This window comes from Cydia fagiglandana, chromosome 2, assembly GCF_963556715.1.
Source record: "Cydia fagiglandana chromosome 2, ilCydFagi1.1, whole genome shotgun sequence".
NCBI lineage: Eukaryota > Metazoa > Arthropoda > Insecta > Lepidoptera > Tortricidae > Cydia > Cydia fagiglandana.
In genome coordinates, this window is record NC_085933.1 from 20,402,821 (window position 1) to 20,418,770 (window position 15,950).

The window sequence follows — 15,950 nt, forward strand, 5'->3', positions numbered from 1 at the left end:
TTAATTATGTTTGAGTTCAAAGATTTTGGGGTTGATTTAGGATTCGCTAATATTCAGTAGTTAGGGGCTGTTTGTACTAACTTTAGGGCACATTTAAGAGTTTACATAATCGAGATCCTTCTTCCATATTTTAGGTAAACGTTGTATTTATTTGTCAGTATATTTATTTTGTTCACCTGTCAAGAAAGAAACATATATTGGTATGTGTACCTATATCGTATACTAATGCTTCAAAAATGTTATCCATCACAACCTACTAACCTCCATCCACATTCTTCGTGGCAAATGTATAAACGGTGGATGCAACTCCAGCATCATTCGTAGCCGTCACTTTCAGCTGATACCAATTCGCAGGAGATAGAGGTCCAATTGCAAAAGACGTCGGCATTGCACGAATGGGAGGACCTTGGTACAGGCCTTCGTAGAAACTCCAGCCCATATTCATATCAACAGGCTGTGAAACAAATTATGGATTGTTACAACCCATACAGGTCATCAACGTCAACATCAATGGGAGGAGTTTGGTACAGGCCTTCGTAGAATGTCTAGCCCATATTCATATCAACAGGCTGTGAAACAAATTCTGGATTGTTACAATCCATACAGGTCATCAACATAGGCTTAGGAATTTTACAACTTGTAATATATTTTGCCAGCCAATAGAAAATATCGAAGACTATCTGCGAACAACAGCAGATAATAATTTAATATCGTAAACTTACTGCTTTATTCTCCGCTCTGTGCCATAGGTTGGAGCCCAGAGGCCGATATTCCACGTCCCATTTTGTGACATCGCAGCCGCCATCATCCCAGCCGCTGAGTTGGATGTAGATATGAGACGCGTTGCTCCATAACCAGTCGGTGGAGGGAGGGGGGACTGGCGCTATTAAAGCACATCTTTGATTAAAACTATTTACAAGCCAAGTGCAATACACCTAACGTACACTGGAACTTACCTCCTCCCAAGGTCATAACATCGGCTTGAGCAGGAATAGACGTTCCAACTGAATCCGTGGCAGTTACCCTGACTGAATATTTAGTCCCGCACTTAAGACCAATAAGAGTATGCTGTTGAACTCCTGGTAGTCGCGACTCTCTAGCCACCGGCCAAGCCTCTTGCCACGGGCCATCACCTTCCCTCCAGGTTAGGTTGTAATCTGTAATATGTATGTATTTACAGTACTATTATATTAATTGCATCAACAATTTTATTTACACGTACCAAGTAATGGAACACTTTCAAAATTTAATTTATGCCAGCCAGCGTTCAAATTGTTTTATTAATTTAATAAGTACTTACTGATACCATAAGCCAATGACTCATTGCTATAGACTCTTATTTCGTCCCACTGAACTACAACTGAATCCTTGTAAGGCGTGGCTCTCAAACTTGGTGGGTCAGGCAAGGGTAAAACTTTGACTTGATAGACCACGGAGTCAGATCCGTAGAGGTTTTTGGCTAGGCATGTGTAGTTGCCGCTGAGAGCTTGATCAATACCTAGTAAAAAAATGAGGTTTTTTTTAATAATAATAATACGTATTGAAATTAAATGACCATTAATCTAGATGCACTTACTTTTGATCAGCAAACTATCATCTCTATTTCTGGTGAACCTCGGATGATGTGTGATGATGTTTTGGTTGTGGTACCAAACAGTCCTCGGCGGCGGAGCTCCAACGCTCTTGCACTCCAACAGGAGGGAGTTCCTAACCGCGACAGATACCTCTCCGCCTAACGATGCCACGCCTGCAACTACTGTTAAGAGAAGAGAGGATTTGAAAACTTTAATTAAATGTTTTCAACCTTGGCGGACAATGTAGATTGATTTAAAAATATTTGTCAAACCATTGAATTACCTCTTTGAGAAGGCGTGTTGGTAACCCGCCTGCTCTCTGGACCTTCTCCTATAGAAGTACTGGCGGTAACCCAAACATCGTACTGTCTTCCTTCTGTAAGCCCTTTGAGCTCCATGGTCTGAGTTCTTTCGTACGCATCAGTATTAGGCTGAGTGTCCACACGGTATGATTGTGGGCCATCATTGCTGCAAATATCGACATTAGTATTTATAGACCGACCGCTTAACTGAGTCCTCGTCTGCGCGGTACGGGGGCGACGCGCGACGGGGTGGGACGACCAAGGCGTACGGCGCCCGCACCTTCCCCGCCGCCCTTAGTCGTCCCACCCCGTCGCCCCCATACCGCGCAGGCAAGGACTCAGTTAAGCGGTCGGTCTATAGTAAACCTATTTTCAAGCCCTAAATGTATATTTTTACCTTGATGCAGGCTTGCAGTAAACGGTATAGTGAAGTAATCTCCCATTGGGTTGGTTTGGTTTTTTCCAACTGACCAGCAATGCATTGGACGATTGTGATAGAAGTTTGATTTCGGCTGGTGCTTCGGGTACTGAAAATATGAGTACCTAAGTATTACATAATTATGTAGTCTTTATGGTATTCATAGGTATTCGTAGGTATAATTTTAGAGACAGTTAATTCTCAGAATGGTTAATTGTGTGCTAATAATAAGGCTGAGCTCGGTTGGTTTTCTAAATAAGAAATTTAAATAAAAAGCTTCTACGAAACAAAATGTTAAACGAAATTGAAAATTACAAGTTTCATCATCATCATCATCATCTCAGCCATAAGACGTCCACTGCTGAACACAGGCCTCCCCCTTTTGGGGGACTTACAAGTTTAAGTCTCATTAATTATGTTCTTACATTTTATACAAATATCGAATTATTGCGATAGTGTTATTAAGTGTAGTTATTTATTTTAACAACAAACTTACAATAAAAAGTAACCTAAAATTAAAACTACTGTAAGGTTATATGTTTTGATGTTACTTTGCAAATATTCCAATGAATCAAATAAAGTTGAAATAAACAATAATATAAATACGCTTATTGTTACCACATAAAATTACAAAGGTGTCTCCAAGAATTACCCAGTCAATAACTTGAACAAAGCAAAACTTTGTCAAAGCAATCCCTAAGTTGCCGTCCAGTGTAACTTACCGTCCTGTAATGTGGCACAAACAATAGGGAAAGAGAACGGGCCGAGGCCGTAGTTCGAGAAGCCCGCTACTTTGATTGTGTAGTTGGTAAACTTGGAAAGGCCTTGGAGTCTAAGCTCCGTGACTAGAGTTGTTGCATTGTGCCACTGGCGACCTGCGAAATAAGAAAATAAGTATTCTAATATCACAATGTTCCATGAATATTGAATACCTATGTCAAAACTTTCCTTTACGGCCATGCGACTACATTTACTAAGTACCTATCTCTAAATTCTCTTCTTAACTCTCTTTCGCATTATAAGTAAGCAGTTATACGAATGTAAAACTACATAGTATGTTTTAACGAGTACCTACCATTATAATATGTATCAAGTTTAGTGTAAATAAATTTTTTTTCTAAACCATGTTCTGACCAAGAGCTGAATTAATTATGTAGGTCATGAATTGAAATTGAATGACTTTCACCATGGGGCTTAGCCTGAAGTAACCATACTATAAACGTAGAAAATTTTGTGATCGAATATAGCTAAAATTTGTATTCTTATCCTTCTTTGGATGATCCCATAGCTGAAAGCTTTTAGTACCTACATATTCACTTTGCAGAGTATACCTAGACGTCGGAAAAACTTCATCTATAAAATAGACTGTGATGTATGCGGGAAAGTATATCTGCAATAACATCTGACATGGAGTAACCGCTCTCAAAAGCATCGTACAAAGCCGAAAGCACAGCTTTCAGCAAAGGGTCGTGCCGTATATTTTCACAAATTTATCCAACGCATAGCTACATTAATATTTTCAATTAACTACTATTATAAGAACAAACTTATAAAATTTAATTTAGGTTTAAAATATACTACAATTTTCTTGCGTGCCGTGCGGTTTGAAATCTAAACGAAGCTACATTAAAATGTGGTTTTGTTTTCGTGGGTATTTTACTGATAATATTGTTTATAAACGCCATTATACAAGGATACCTAAACATTCCCGGAGGATAATAGTACCAGTCCAGCGAAATACCTACTCCTTCCTGACAAATCCTGCTTAATAATGTTTTCGGAGAAATGTTGTTTGACAGGATTACGTGCTTACACAAAGAATTTATTTCTCGTATAACTAAGTAACATTATTGGTGGGTACTATACATTTTTATGGTGTTCAGGCACGTGCCTATTTTTCCGTAAATCGGATCAATGCCCAAAACATTGCACCAATTTTGTCATAATATTTCCGGATAGCGAATAGGTCAATGGTTTATTAAGCGAGAACTTGCATGCGATTTCTATTACATTACAAAGGGTTTGGTATGATCTATTGAACACGATTCTTCTTCTGTTACTAAAACCTATTTACCTTCTTGCACTGTCTGTGCACCTATATAGTCCATAAACTTGTCAACCTCGGTGCGTGCAACTGTCACTGTCGCACTAGTGGGGACAAGTAATAGAGAAAGATGACTAGGTACGTTACGTTGGCACGTTGGCTACACACCCTGTTTTGCGCCCGTAGAAGCAGGTCTATGTTAAGGCCTACCGGAGAGCTATACCTTGCATATATATCATGTCGATCTCATGTCATCGCTTTTTTACGATTTTGTCTTAGTTTTTTGAAAACAAAGACATGAATTCGGAGTTAGCACTAGTCTTGATTGAATAATTTTACGGTTTAGACTCACCTGTTTTTAGTCACTCGCGCGACATGTTTCGGAGAGCCTAGGTCTCCTTTCTCAAGCACTAACAGTCAAGTGAAGGTCAAGTGAGTCTAAACCGTAAAATTATTCAATGTTAGTATGTCTCACAACAGTTTAAATTCGATTAGCACTTGTCTCCTGAATCGAACAAAAAAACTGCACAGGTCTATTAAAAATGAAACTGAATTATAACAAACCTTGCGCTGCATATAACACTGTATATCCGATGAGTGCTCCTGCCTGTTTGTGGGGTGGAATGGGCTGCCAGCTCACTCGCAGAGCCGACGATGTCATACCACCACATTCCACTGACGACGGTCCTTCTTCCGGTGCTGTAAGCGAACGGAATTGGTGGAAATAAGAACTGTATTTTAAGATGCAACTCTGACTGTAACGACAGAGTTGCATATCAGTCCATCAAGCAGGCTGGGCCAATGGGCTCAGCCCACGATTTATTATGTGGGAGTAACACATATGTACAGCCAAATGTCCGCAATGTTTGTAAAAGTATTTAATGTATAAACCCTAGAATTATAAAACTCGTGTTGCCATACTTGCTATTCAAATTTAGCTAAGCGTAGAAATAACCGACTTCGTAAAACCCTCATAATTACGTTTTTGAGAAGAACGAAGAAATTAACATAGAGATTGGAAAGTTTGCAAGAAATAATAAAACAAAAGTCATTTCATTACACGAGTACAAAGTTCCTAACTAGGCCGTTAACTTAAATGATTTAAATGTCTAAACCAACAGCCTCGGAGGCATGTTTACTTTTTGTGTTCACAACAATAGCCTAGATTTATCGTACTTGAAACTTCTCAGAAATTTTCAACAAACTTAACGTGTTCACAACAAAAATAAAGGGAATTTTAAATTATATTTCCAGCTTTTCCAACGTTAATTATTCCCAGTTGCAGATTCTGGTATTTTAAACTCGAACAAAGCTTTTCCCTATAAAAAGTAAGATGGATTTATCTCACTGATTTTAATATGCAGCGTGTAACTGATATGGTTTTGTAATATGTGCCGCACATATTACAAAACCATATCAGTTACACGACGCAGCGTCGTTCATTCTTTTAGTCTTGTTATATGAAAGTTGAACATGTTTCTTCTTCCTGCCCTTATTATTAATCCCAACTTCATTTGTGTCCCAACCCATCCCAACTTCATGTTTATGTAAACAAAATGATAATGTATACATTCTTTTATAAATAAGTTGCACAAACAAAACTCCTAACGAGGGCAAAAGTCCTCCGCCTCTCTAATTCGATTTGATGATTCCTAAGAAGCTTATTAAAAAAGTTCCGTTAGGTAAATAGAGTTAGACAAAAACAATTTCATAGAAGTTTGACGTATAAAAGTAACACTTGCACTGCGTGTGCTATCAAAATCATTGCAGATTTTTCTTGGTCTAACTCTAGATAAATATAACTTTCGGGTACTTACAGAAGAAAATTTTCAATGTCTATATGACGGACAATACAAGTACAACAATACATAAAGGTAGATAAAAAATAATATAAATATGATGATGATGAAGATGATGATGATGATGATGATGATGATGATGATGATGATGATGATGATATATATATATACCTATAAGTACGAATTTTCCGAATCCGACTCCAAAAAACGGGCAAGGTGAGAAGCAATTATAAAAGCAATAAGAAACTTTTGGGCGGTAATTTTAATGACGCCAATAAAGCTTTACGAGGGGAGTTCACAAAGTGGGATCATTGTTAATTCACCCATAACAATTGTTACGTATTCCAATTGTTACATATTACGACTGTTACAAAGTTTCATGAATACGATCGAATCTCAGATTAAGGCGGGTCGGCCATAAAACATAACCACAATGTGGTTATGGGTGACCGTTCAAATGCTTTTGCTAACTTGATATTGTTTTAGTAACGCTACGGGATAGGTCGATTTTGAATCTGTAGTTTTTCAGTGACGTTAAATCATAAATTAAAAAAATGCTGGTATCAAATATTCACGTAAACGTACCTAATCATCAATTGTACAAAAAATTAATAACGGAAATAACCATTTCATGACGGTAGAAGTCCAACCTATGTAACGAATATGCTACTTCAGTGCAAACCTATCGTTGAATATCATAAAATAGCTATAAATTGAAATTTTATAAAGCATCGGATAGATTTCCTTCAATTAATAAATATATATTACTTCACGTCTATTTCTGACCCATTTCAGTCGATAGTTTTAATCTTTTAAACTAATAAAAATAGCTTAAGTTAGAAAGTCTAGTAAGTTTTACTATTCCAGATTTCTAAAATCCTGACAAATGATTTAGATTTATTTATTTCATAATATTAAATTACAATATAAATTATTTTACACTAATCTATACGAATTTATATAATGATCGTCTAGTAGGAAAATAACAATTGATTATAATTATACAAATGTCAAGCAATACACAATTTAAAAACCATGCTAATGCTTGAATAGGTTACATTGTACAAGTTCAAAACTATGGATATCAAGGTTGCTTAAACTCACCACCTTCCCTGGTATCTTGAAATAAAGGAATTGAAAACGGCCCAGTCCCAGCACTATTAAAGGCCGCCACTGACACAGCATACCTAAACAAGCAAATATAAAAAATACAGAAAGTTTTACAGCGTAGGTAAGAATAATAAATTATTTAAGTCAAAACGGTTGCTAACCAACTTTCAATCAATATACTAGTAGATATAAAAAGATCTGTCAATTTGTTAAATTATCAAAAAACCTAGCAAAATTAAAAAAATATGATAGGTACCCCACTTGACACGTCGGTTTCTTTTTTTCACGGCGTCAGATAGGTGCCATTATGTGTGTTATCTTCAGTGACACTCGGACAATTAAGCCGAATCAATAGACGTAAGAATCATCAAATACCCGTTGGGTTCTAGGGTGCCAAATAAAGAAACAAACCTACATACATACACTGATAAACAAATTACCCTCCTGGCCTCCTTTGCGTCGTGATGTCGGGTAAATATAGAAAAGCTACAAAAATTTTGCATTATACAGGGAGCGTGACTGATATGGAATCTTTGCACCCCAGCAACATAAACGCTCAATTTAACCATCTGTAAGTTATTGCATCTTGAAGTTTTAAGCTGATATCGAAATAAGATTATTTTGAAAAGTTGCTTTTACCTGACGCCTTTCAACAGTCCTGTTATTGTGTTTTCTTGTTTTGAGTACAATGAAGCTGTTTTGATGATCTTATCGCTTGGCTCTTGGGTTTCTGTTAAACAAATATCACGTTTTAGCCCAAAATTGTTCTTTGTACATTAATTATTATTCAAAATGAATAAATGCTTCAATATAATTCTGTGCTTGGTTAAGATGAAGCTATTTTCCCAACAGGTTAAAATTTACTATAGAGAAAAATTTATTCACTTTGATATTACATTTTATGCATTATTGCTTTGTAAATAATATTTAAGTTATTGAGTACCTACCTTTAATTCCACTCAACTGTGGGACCGCCCTAAGTCTATAACCAAGTATAAGTCCATTGTGTGCATCGGCTGGCGGCGGTAGCCATCGCACCCTGATCTCCCCTGGAGACTCCGTCTGTTCCAGCTGAACCGCCAACGGAGGGGAGGTTGGAGCTACAAGGGAAAAAAAAAACACTAAAAACTGTTGAATATTTTTTTTATTCTAGGTCGGTTGCAAACAAGCATATGGCCCGCCTAAAGCAGTCTCCGTAGCCTATCGACGCTTACAACTCCAGAGGTGTTACATGCGCGTTACCGAACCTAACACTCCACACCCTTATTAAGCTCTGGCAACCTTGCTCACCGGCAGAAACACAACACTATGAGTAGGGTGCACTCATTTTATTTGTATTAAGTAAGTATTACGTATTACTACAGGTATTACCTTCTTCTGTAGTTGTGAGGCGTACTGGCGTTGAAAACAGACTCAAATCGGCCTGGTTGCCGCCAGCTACTCTAGCCGTGTATCCTGTTGACGGCTGAAGATCTTCTATTTCCACGACATGGCGAATTTCATCTGTTCTATTAAACAGAATAAATAATGTTCAATTTCTGAATCTCTGCGCTGTGATCGTCATGTTGTGTCTGGGTTACAGTTCAGAATAGTATGAAAAAATTGGTTCCAATGAAATTCCGCAACATGGCGCATGATCATATATTCCTGGTCAGGGTTTACATGGCGTATAGTTTTTCGCCGTAAGTTGGTGTCCATGTTAAAATGCTTATGCAATACGTAACGTCACTCACACGATGATAGAATTTCCATTTCATTCGAAATAAGGTTTAAACGGAAGCACTAAGTAATTAAAAATCTTTTCCCAGAATTAATCTGAAATGTTGCAGCTAAGCGAAATATAAATTAACAAGGTAGGCAATTTCATACAGTTAGGTACTCGATTTTAATTTTATCTTGTATATTACATTTATAAGGTGTCATTAAAATATTTACCAAGAAACAATTTTACATTATATAAAATTGGTCTTTTTATGTATTAAATTGTTAAAAATATAACGTGATGTCAAAATTATTTTAAAAACAATATATACCTGGAGACGTTGATCGCCCTTGCAGTACTCCATGAGAGTCTTTGACTATTAGTGATCTGCACTGTGTAATATTGTGCCAGAGACCGGGCCATGTCGCGCCACGATAGTTTCACTGACCGACTTTTTATCGAATCTACTGATAAGTCCGTCGGAGGAGATGGTGGCTCTAAAAAAATCAAAAACAGTTGAAAACCAAAAAATGCAAACGACTATTAAAAAACTGAAGACTTAAGGTGACAGTCCATTTCCAACGACAGCTGCATTACTGTTGATTTTACTATGGAAATTGACAATGACAGCGACGCGTTCAGTACCGGTAGTGCAGCTGCGGTTAGAAATGGAATGTTACCATTACTCCCACCTAATCTAAAACTAGAGAACATTTTGTGATTTATCTGAGTGATTTATTTCCAAAGAGTCTGACTTAAATATTTAACTAATACATTAATAGGTATCGCTCATATCCCTGTAGTATCCCTATGTGTCAAAAACGTTTAACAAAGTTTAAATACAGGGGCTGAACGAACATCAGTATTTGAAAACAGTGACTAACAAGTTTTGAGTTAACGTTTACTTTAAGTGAGAAACTCATTAATTACTGAGTTGTTTAACTGTTTACCCAAAATATTGAGATAGACGCTGTAAACGTCAGCGCCGAAAGGGTTGCCTGCCCTGCACTGGTACAGGGCGGCATCGCTTGTTTCCGTCTGCAGAAGTTCCAGCACACTGGTTATACCTTCGTCTGTTTTTGCTTCTGATATTTTAACTCTGAAATATTGACAGGTATTAAACGCAAATATATGTATATTTTTATTTACCAGCTCATATATATCAACTATACAAATATTATGAGAAAAGATATCATTTGTGAGGTATTTTGCTTCAAATAATATCAAACTCGTGTAAACATTAGTATTTAATGTAAACAGCCGATCGATTCATAGGTATTCATTAGTTTCCAAACATACTTTTTATTAACGTAATTTGTTAAAAAAAATAACTTACCTTTGTGTCAATGGGTTAATTGGCTTCTCATTCCTAGTCCACATGATCCTTATAGGATCGTCACCTTTTGCTTGGCATTCTATAGTGACTTGTTGGCCGAGTTTTGCTGTCATATTCCTTAGTACGGAATCAAAAGTAACGGGTTCTGTAGAAAAAAAATAATTGTATAACCTCTAGCCGCCCAGAGACCTATAAAAAGGTCTCCTGTTCCATTCTAATTTGAACTTTGTGTTGAGAAAATAAAATTTCATTTTGCTTGGCAAGGTTTGACGTATGGGCGGTTAGAGGATAAAGTAGGGACGTTCTTTCATTTTAGTCTATTATACGATTACCTACTTAAGACACCCTGTAACATCATTTCATTGTGACTTAAATAATAATAATAAATGTTACAAAAAAGTGCATTTGCGGCCCGAGGATTTCAACCGCAAATATTTAATTTTTTTCATAAGATGTTAACTTAACCTGAACAGTGGAAAATGATACATAATTAACTAGGTACTTACTGTTAACAGATATCCATATAGTCTTGCTAAGCGCCTCCCCGACTCCATTTTCAACATGGCAAGTGTAAAGACCAGCGTCTGACAGCGCCACGGTGTCAAACATCAAGGAACCGTTCGACAAACTCAGGACCCCACCTCCGGCCACCTCGAGAACTGGACGCCATGTCTCCGATACGACTGAATAATTATAAATAATAAAATTATACTTACACACTTAACATGTTTTGATTCAAATATGTAATAAGTAAGAAGTGAGTGAGACTGGCACAAGTTAATGATTACAAAATAAACAGCAATCTTCTTCAGATTCAAAAAAGCACAAAAATAAACACAGTAAGTACTTATACAAATATGTACTATTTAATTGATGTTACATGTTATAGTAAGGTTTTGTTTATTGCTAACTCAGAAAATATGAAATTTGTTTTTTTGTGGTTCTAAGGGAGATGATATATTATTATTACATATCCAAAGGGGCTTAGACTTATTGTGTTTTTTTTTTATCGCATTTATTGGTAATGCTGTAATTTTCTTACTGTAAGCATTTCGTGCATCGAACCGGACTTATCCACTCTTTAATGTGTTCTTTTGAGAAGATTAGTGACATTTCCACGCATTCGTGGTTCGAAAAGTAACCACATTTTCCGCTTCATAAATAAATTACCACAGTTTGATCACACGTCAGACTCGTCATAATAACGAACTAAAATTGGGTTGGATCCTGTTCCAGTTCAATGAATTTTATTTGCTCGCCGATGGATTCACAAAGTATTTTATTTACTTTTACAGATTGCTCCCACCAAAGCGATTTATACATGTTTTCTGAAAACCTATTTTGAAGCTTTAAGCAAATACGGGGTGTTCGATGTTTACGCCTGGCGCCCGTAGAGTAAAAGTTTATCCACGCTAGTTTAGTTTTCATCAAATAGGTACGCTAACGCTCGGAAATTACAACACGTTGCTATTTAGTCACGTTATTTAATTGAGATACTAAACATAGTTTCTGATTAAAATATCAACGTCAACATTATGCAAAGTGACTTAATTTAGTGTCTGTCTAGTTTCAGTCTTTGAGTTTAAATATTATGTTCAACCACAGAATAAATAATAGTACTATCGTACAGAAAGGACACTTCCTACAAAACCGAAGTTTGACAGCGAATCAGGGTCGAATCATACTATCCCTTTCTAATGTATGGCACTGTCCCTTTCGGCTATTTAGGGTTGTCAAAATTCAAGTCTTTATCTTATCTGTGGTCGTGCACACAAAAGGACGTCAAGGCGTGCCAACCCTAATAATTGCTCGGAGCAATGCTGAGCCGAATGGAGCCGAGCTTGGCCGAAAGGAGGAGTGTCTCCCCACTGGTTCAACATACAATGCACGTAACGTTTAGTGTTTGTTACATTTCAATACGTGTCTAAACCTTTGACTACATGGCTATAGTATTTATGTACCTAATACCATCAGCGTAAATCCGTGTCTAAACGAATCTTATGCAAATCACGTAGATAAAATCGCTATGCAACGTCAGTAGAAGGCATTAATAATGAAATCAGCCCAAACACTAACGATAATTAATTACCAGAATAATAGTTAAACGGATTTAGGGTCGGTTGCTCCAAACTGTTCGTATCGTTAAAGAGTTCGCTAGAGTTTTATGTATGGAAAGTTTCATAGTAAAGCGCCGGGGCGCGCCGGCTGACGTTGATCAGTTTGTCAAATGTGGTTGTTGCAACTGGCTATTAGAGTTCGGCGTATCCACAATATTACGCAACATTAGGCAGATGTGAGTTAATACACCTAATGCCAAATATAATGGCTAACAACGGGATAAATACCCATATAATTAGCCTGCAACTTGAAACATTAGCAACTCAGCTTTTTAACAACTTAAACCATAAGATGTCTTTGAAAGCATCTTATGTCAGCAGTGGCAGTAAAGTAGGTCCATAACTACCGACGTTCGGAAAATTCATTTATATATTCAGATGTTGAGATAATTTTGTAGACACATCTAATAAGCTAGATAGGTACTACATACAACTACAACTCAAGTATTAAATTGGCATTAGACTACTAATACTTATACTTAGCACAAATCAGGTCAACCGTACCTACTGGAGACATGCTGGCAAAGCCTGATAGATGAAGGTGTCAATTTGAAAAGGATATTTGCTTCTCTATAATATATATTTTTATAGACATCTCTAATTCTTATTACAATAATTTTTTCCTTTAGTTCTAACAGAACTTCTGAATGTGAGATAGTAAAGGTTAAACTTACCATCTTTCTTTAGCCAGTGAGTTTGAGGCTGAGGATAGCCGTTAGCACTGCAGGAAATGTGACCGTTCCGTCCCAAGAGCAATGACGTATTCTGAGGCTCTTCGCTCCACTTAGGGGCCACTGTTACAAGAAAAATGAATGAGACTTTTTAAATTAATTATTGTCATTATAATCTTATATGTCTGTAAATATATATTATGTTATTAACTCACATTTACAGACGGGACTATCGCGAAATTTATTCAATTAGCTTTATTTACCGACGTTTCGACACAGGTTTCACTGGTCGTGGTCGCGGCTAGCCAGTTAAATCAGATATATACGACCTTGCAGAAGAGGCAACTCCATTACCAAGCCAAGTTTCATCCAATTATATACTCTCAAATTAAATTATACTTAATTAACAAAAGTTAGAGCGGAATCCAAGATACTTTAAACGGCCCGAATTCTATTAGGATAATAAGGATTCATTTAAATAAATTGATGTTGCTCCTGTATTGCTTTCGCGGCTTTAGCACATATTTCATAAATCAATTTAATATTCATTGTATTTAGTTTTGCTAACTGTGGCTTTGTTGTGTAAGATAATAATTAATTTAGAAACACTATACCGGATTTCTGGCTAATTACTATGTAAAATCAGCCATTTTGGTTACAAAACCGTTGTTATTATCAAGGTCAGCCTGGATAATTTATTTCTGTCAGAATATAAACCAAGCCAAGAGCCGTCATAAAATCCACACTTACTGAAAGGAACTTCAGCAATTTGTCTAGATAAATTTCTAGGAGAAAGTAAAAATAACTGTATTTTCTATTGAAATGTATAAGGTACCAGCCGGGCTAGCACATGATTGTCGCGACAGTATCTCGCCCGTGTGATATACTGGCGTCCGTATTTAATTAATACAACAGTTAGTCGAAGCCGGAGATCTCCGCCGAGATTGAGGATTTCTATGACCGGTTATATGCTGCACATGCCCCTCATTCCCAACGAGACGATCATGATTCCAGAGCCACCCTGACACGCCATTACACCGACGAACTGCCAGACATCAGTCAAGACGAGATCGTGTTAGCTCTGAGGCAGCTTAAAAATGGAAAAGCCCCCGGTGAGGACGGAATAACATCAGAGCTTTTGAAAGCTGGAGGAACCCCTGTTATACAGGAATTACAGAACCTCTTCAACGCCGTCCTTCACAGTGGGAGAACTCCAAAGGCGTGGAGCGGGAGTTTGGTGGTGCTCTTCTTTAAGAAGGGGGACAAAACCCTCCTTAAAAATTACAGACCCATCTCGCTCCTGAGTCACGTCTATAAGCTGTTCTCACGAGTGGTCACAAACCGTCTCGCCAGGAGACTCGACGAGTTCCAGCCGCCAGAGCAGGCAGGGTTTCGCGGAGGATATGGCACCATAGACCACATTCACACAGTGAGGCAGATTATACAAAAGTGCGAAGAATATAATCAGCCCCTGTGTCTAGCCTTTGTGGACTATGAGAAGGCCTTTGACTCTGTCGAGACCTGGGCTGTTCTGGAATCCTTACAGCGATGCCAAATAGACTATCGTTATATCGAGGTGTTGAGATGTCTCTACGAAGCCGCCACCATGAGTGTCCAAGTACAGGGTCAGCAGTCTAAACCTATCCAATTGCGCAGAGGGGTGAGACAGGGGGATGTTATATCCCCGAAACTGTTCACAAGCGCGTTGGAAGATATGTTTAAGACGCTGGACTGGAAAGGTAAGGGCATTAACATAAACGGCGACTACATCTCACACCTACGATTCGCAGATGACATAGTCATAGTGGCGGAGTCGCTAGAGGAGCTGAACCGGATGCTGGACAGCCTAGCTGCGGCCTCGCGACGCATCGGTCTTGGCATGAATTTGGATAAAACTAAAGTCATGATCAATGGCCACATTGATCCAATACCGATAGTCGTAAATGGCCACCTTCTCGAAATCGTTTCGGAATATACTTACCTCGGGCAGATTCTACAGTTAGGTAAAAACAATTTCGAGAAGGAGGCCAAGAGGAGGATCCAGCTGGGCTGGGCAGCGTTTGGGAAACTACGCCGAGTCTTCTCGTCATCCATACCGCAATGCTTGAAAACAAAAGTTTTCAATCAGTGCGTCCTACCCGTCATGACCTACGGAGCCGAGACATGGACACTCACGGTAGGGTTGGTCCACCAGTTCAAAGTCGCTCAGCGAGCTATGGAGAGAGCTATGCTCGGAGTTTCTCTGAAGGATAAGATTCGTAACGAATACATTCGACAGAGAACCAAAGTTATCGACATAGCTCAAAGAATTAGCAAGCTGAAGTGGCAGTGGGCTGGCCATATCGCACGAAGAACCGACAACCGCTGGGGGAAACGTGTTCTTGAGTGGAGACCGCGACTCGGCAAACGTAGTGTAGGACGCCCTTCGGCCAGGTGGGATGACGATCTGTGAAAGACTGCAGGCAGATGCTGGATGCGGCAAGCTGAAGACAGGGCGCTATGGCGCTCTTTAGGGGAGGGCTATGTCCAGCAGTGGACTAATATAGCCTGATGATGATGATGATGATGATGATGAACAGTTAGAAAAATAAACTGCCTGCTTCGAACTTTAAGATAGGTACGTCAATTAAGGGGCTACCCGAGGTTTTCATCGATTTTTGACAAGTTTTGAATCGTATCTCCTTTTTTTGTACTACAGATAGAATTATAAGACAAACGGTTATCGGTTCTTCAATCTTTTATCTCCGGTTTTGTCCACCGGATTTTGAAAAAAATGAATTCTTATTTTTTTATGAATTTTTTAAACAATGTCTAAAAAAACACTTTTTTCGTATCTAGTTTGCAGTGAAGGATCTTACATGTACGAAATCTACATAT

General features: G+C 38.0%; 1 protein-coding gene across 1 annotated transcript in view; it reads right to left on the reverse strand.

Moving 5' to 3' along the window:
- LOC134678121 (cell adhesion molecule Dscam2-like) overlaps nt 1–15,950 on the reverse strand; it is a 44,623-nt gene that overhangs the window by 12,554 nt on the left and 16,119 nt on the right. The window contains exons 7-24 of the mRNA XM_063536572.1: nt 13,077–13,196; nt 10,792–10,968; nt 10,286–10,430; nt 9,900–10,048; nt 9,281–9,446; nt 8,619–8,755; nt 8,195–8,347; nt 7,887–7,977; nt 7,242–7,324; nt 4,903–5,037; nt 3,017–3,169; nt 2,274–2,403; nt 1,858–2,042; nt 1,577–1,756; nt 1,301–1,498; nt 957–1,157; nt 723–883; nt 262–454 (exon numbers count right to left, since the gene is read on the reverse strand). Coding sequence (XP_063392642.1) covers nt 262–454; nt 723–883; nt 957–1,157; nt 1,301–1,498; nt 1,577–1,756; nt 1,858–2,042; nt 2,274–2,403; nt 3,017–3,169; nt 4,903–5,037; nt 7,242–7,324; nt 7,887–7,977; nt 8,195–8,347; nt 8,619–8,755; nt 9,281–9,446; nt 9,900–10,048; nt 10,286–10,430; nt 10,792–10,968; nt 13,077–13,196 — 2,757 coding nt within the window. The remainder of the gene's footprint in view (nt 1–261; nt 455–722; nt 884–956; nt 1,158–1,300; nt 1,499–1,576; nt 1,757–1,857; nt 2,043–2,273; nt 2,404–3,016; nt 3,170–4,902; nt 5,038–7,241; nt 7,325–7,886; nt 7,978–8,194; nt 8,348–8,618; nt 8,756–9,280; nt 9,447–9,899; nt 10,049–10,285; nt 10,431–10,791; nt 10,969–13,076; nt 13,197–15,950) is intronic.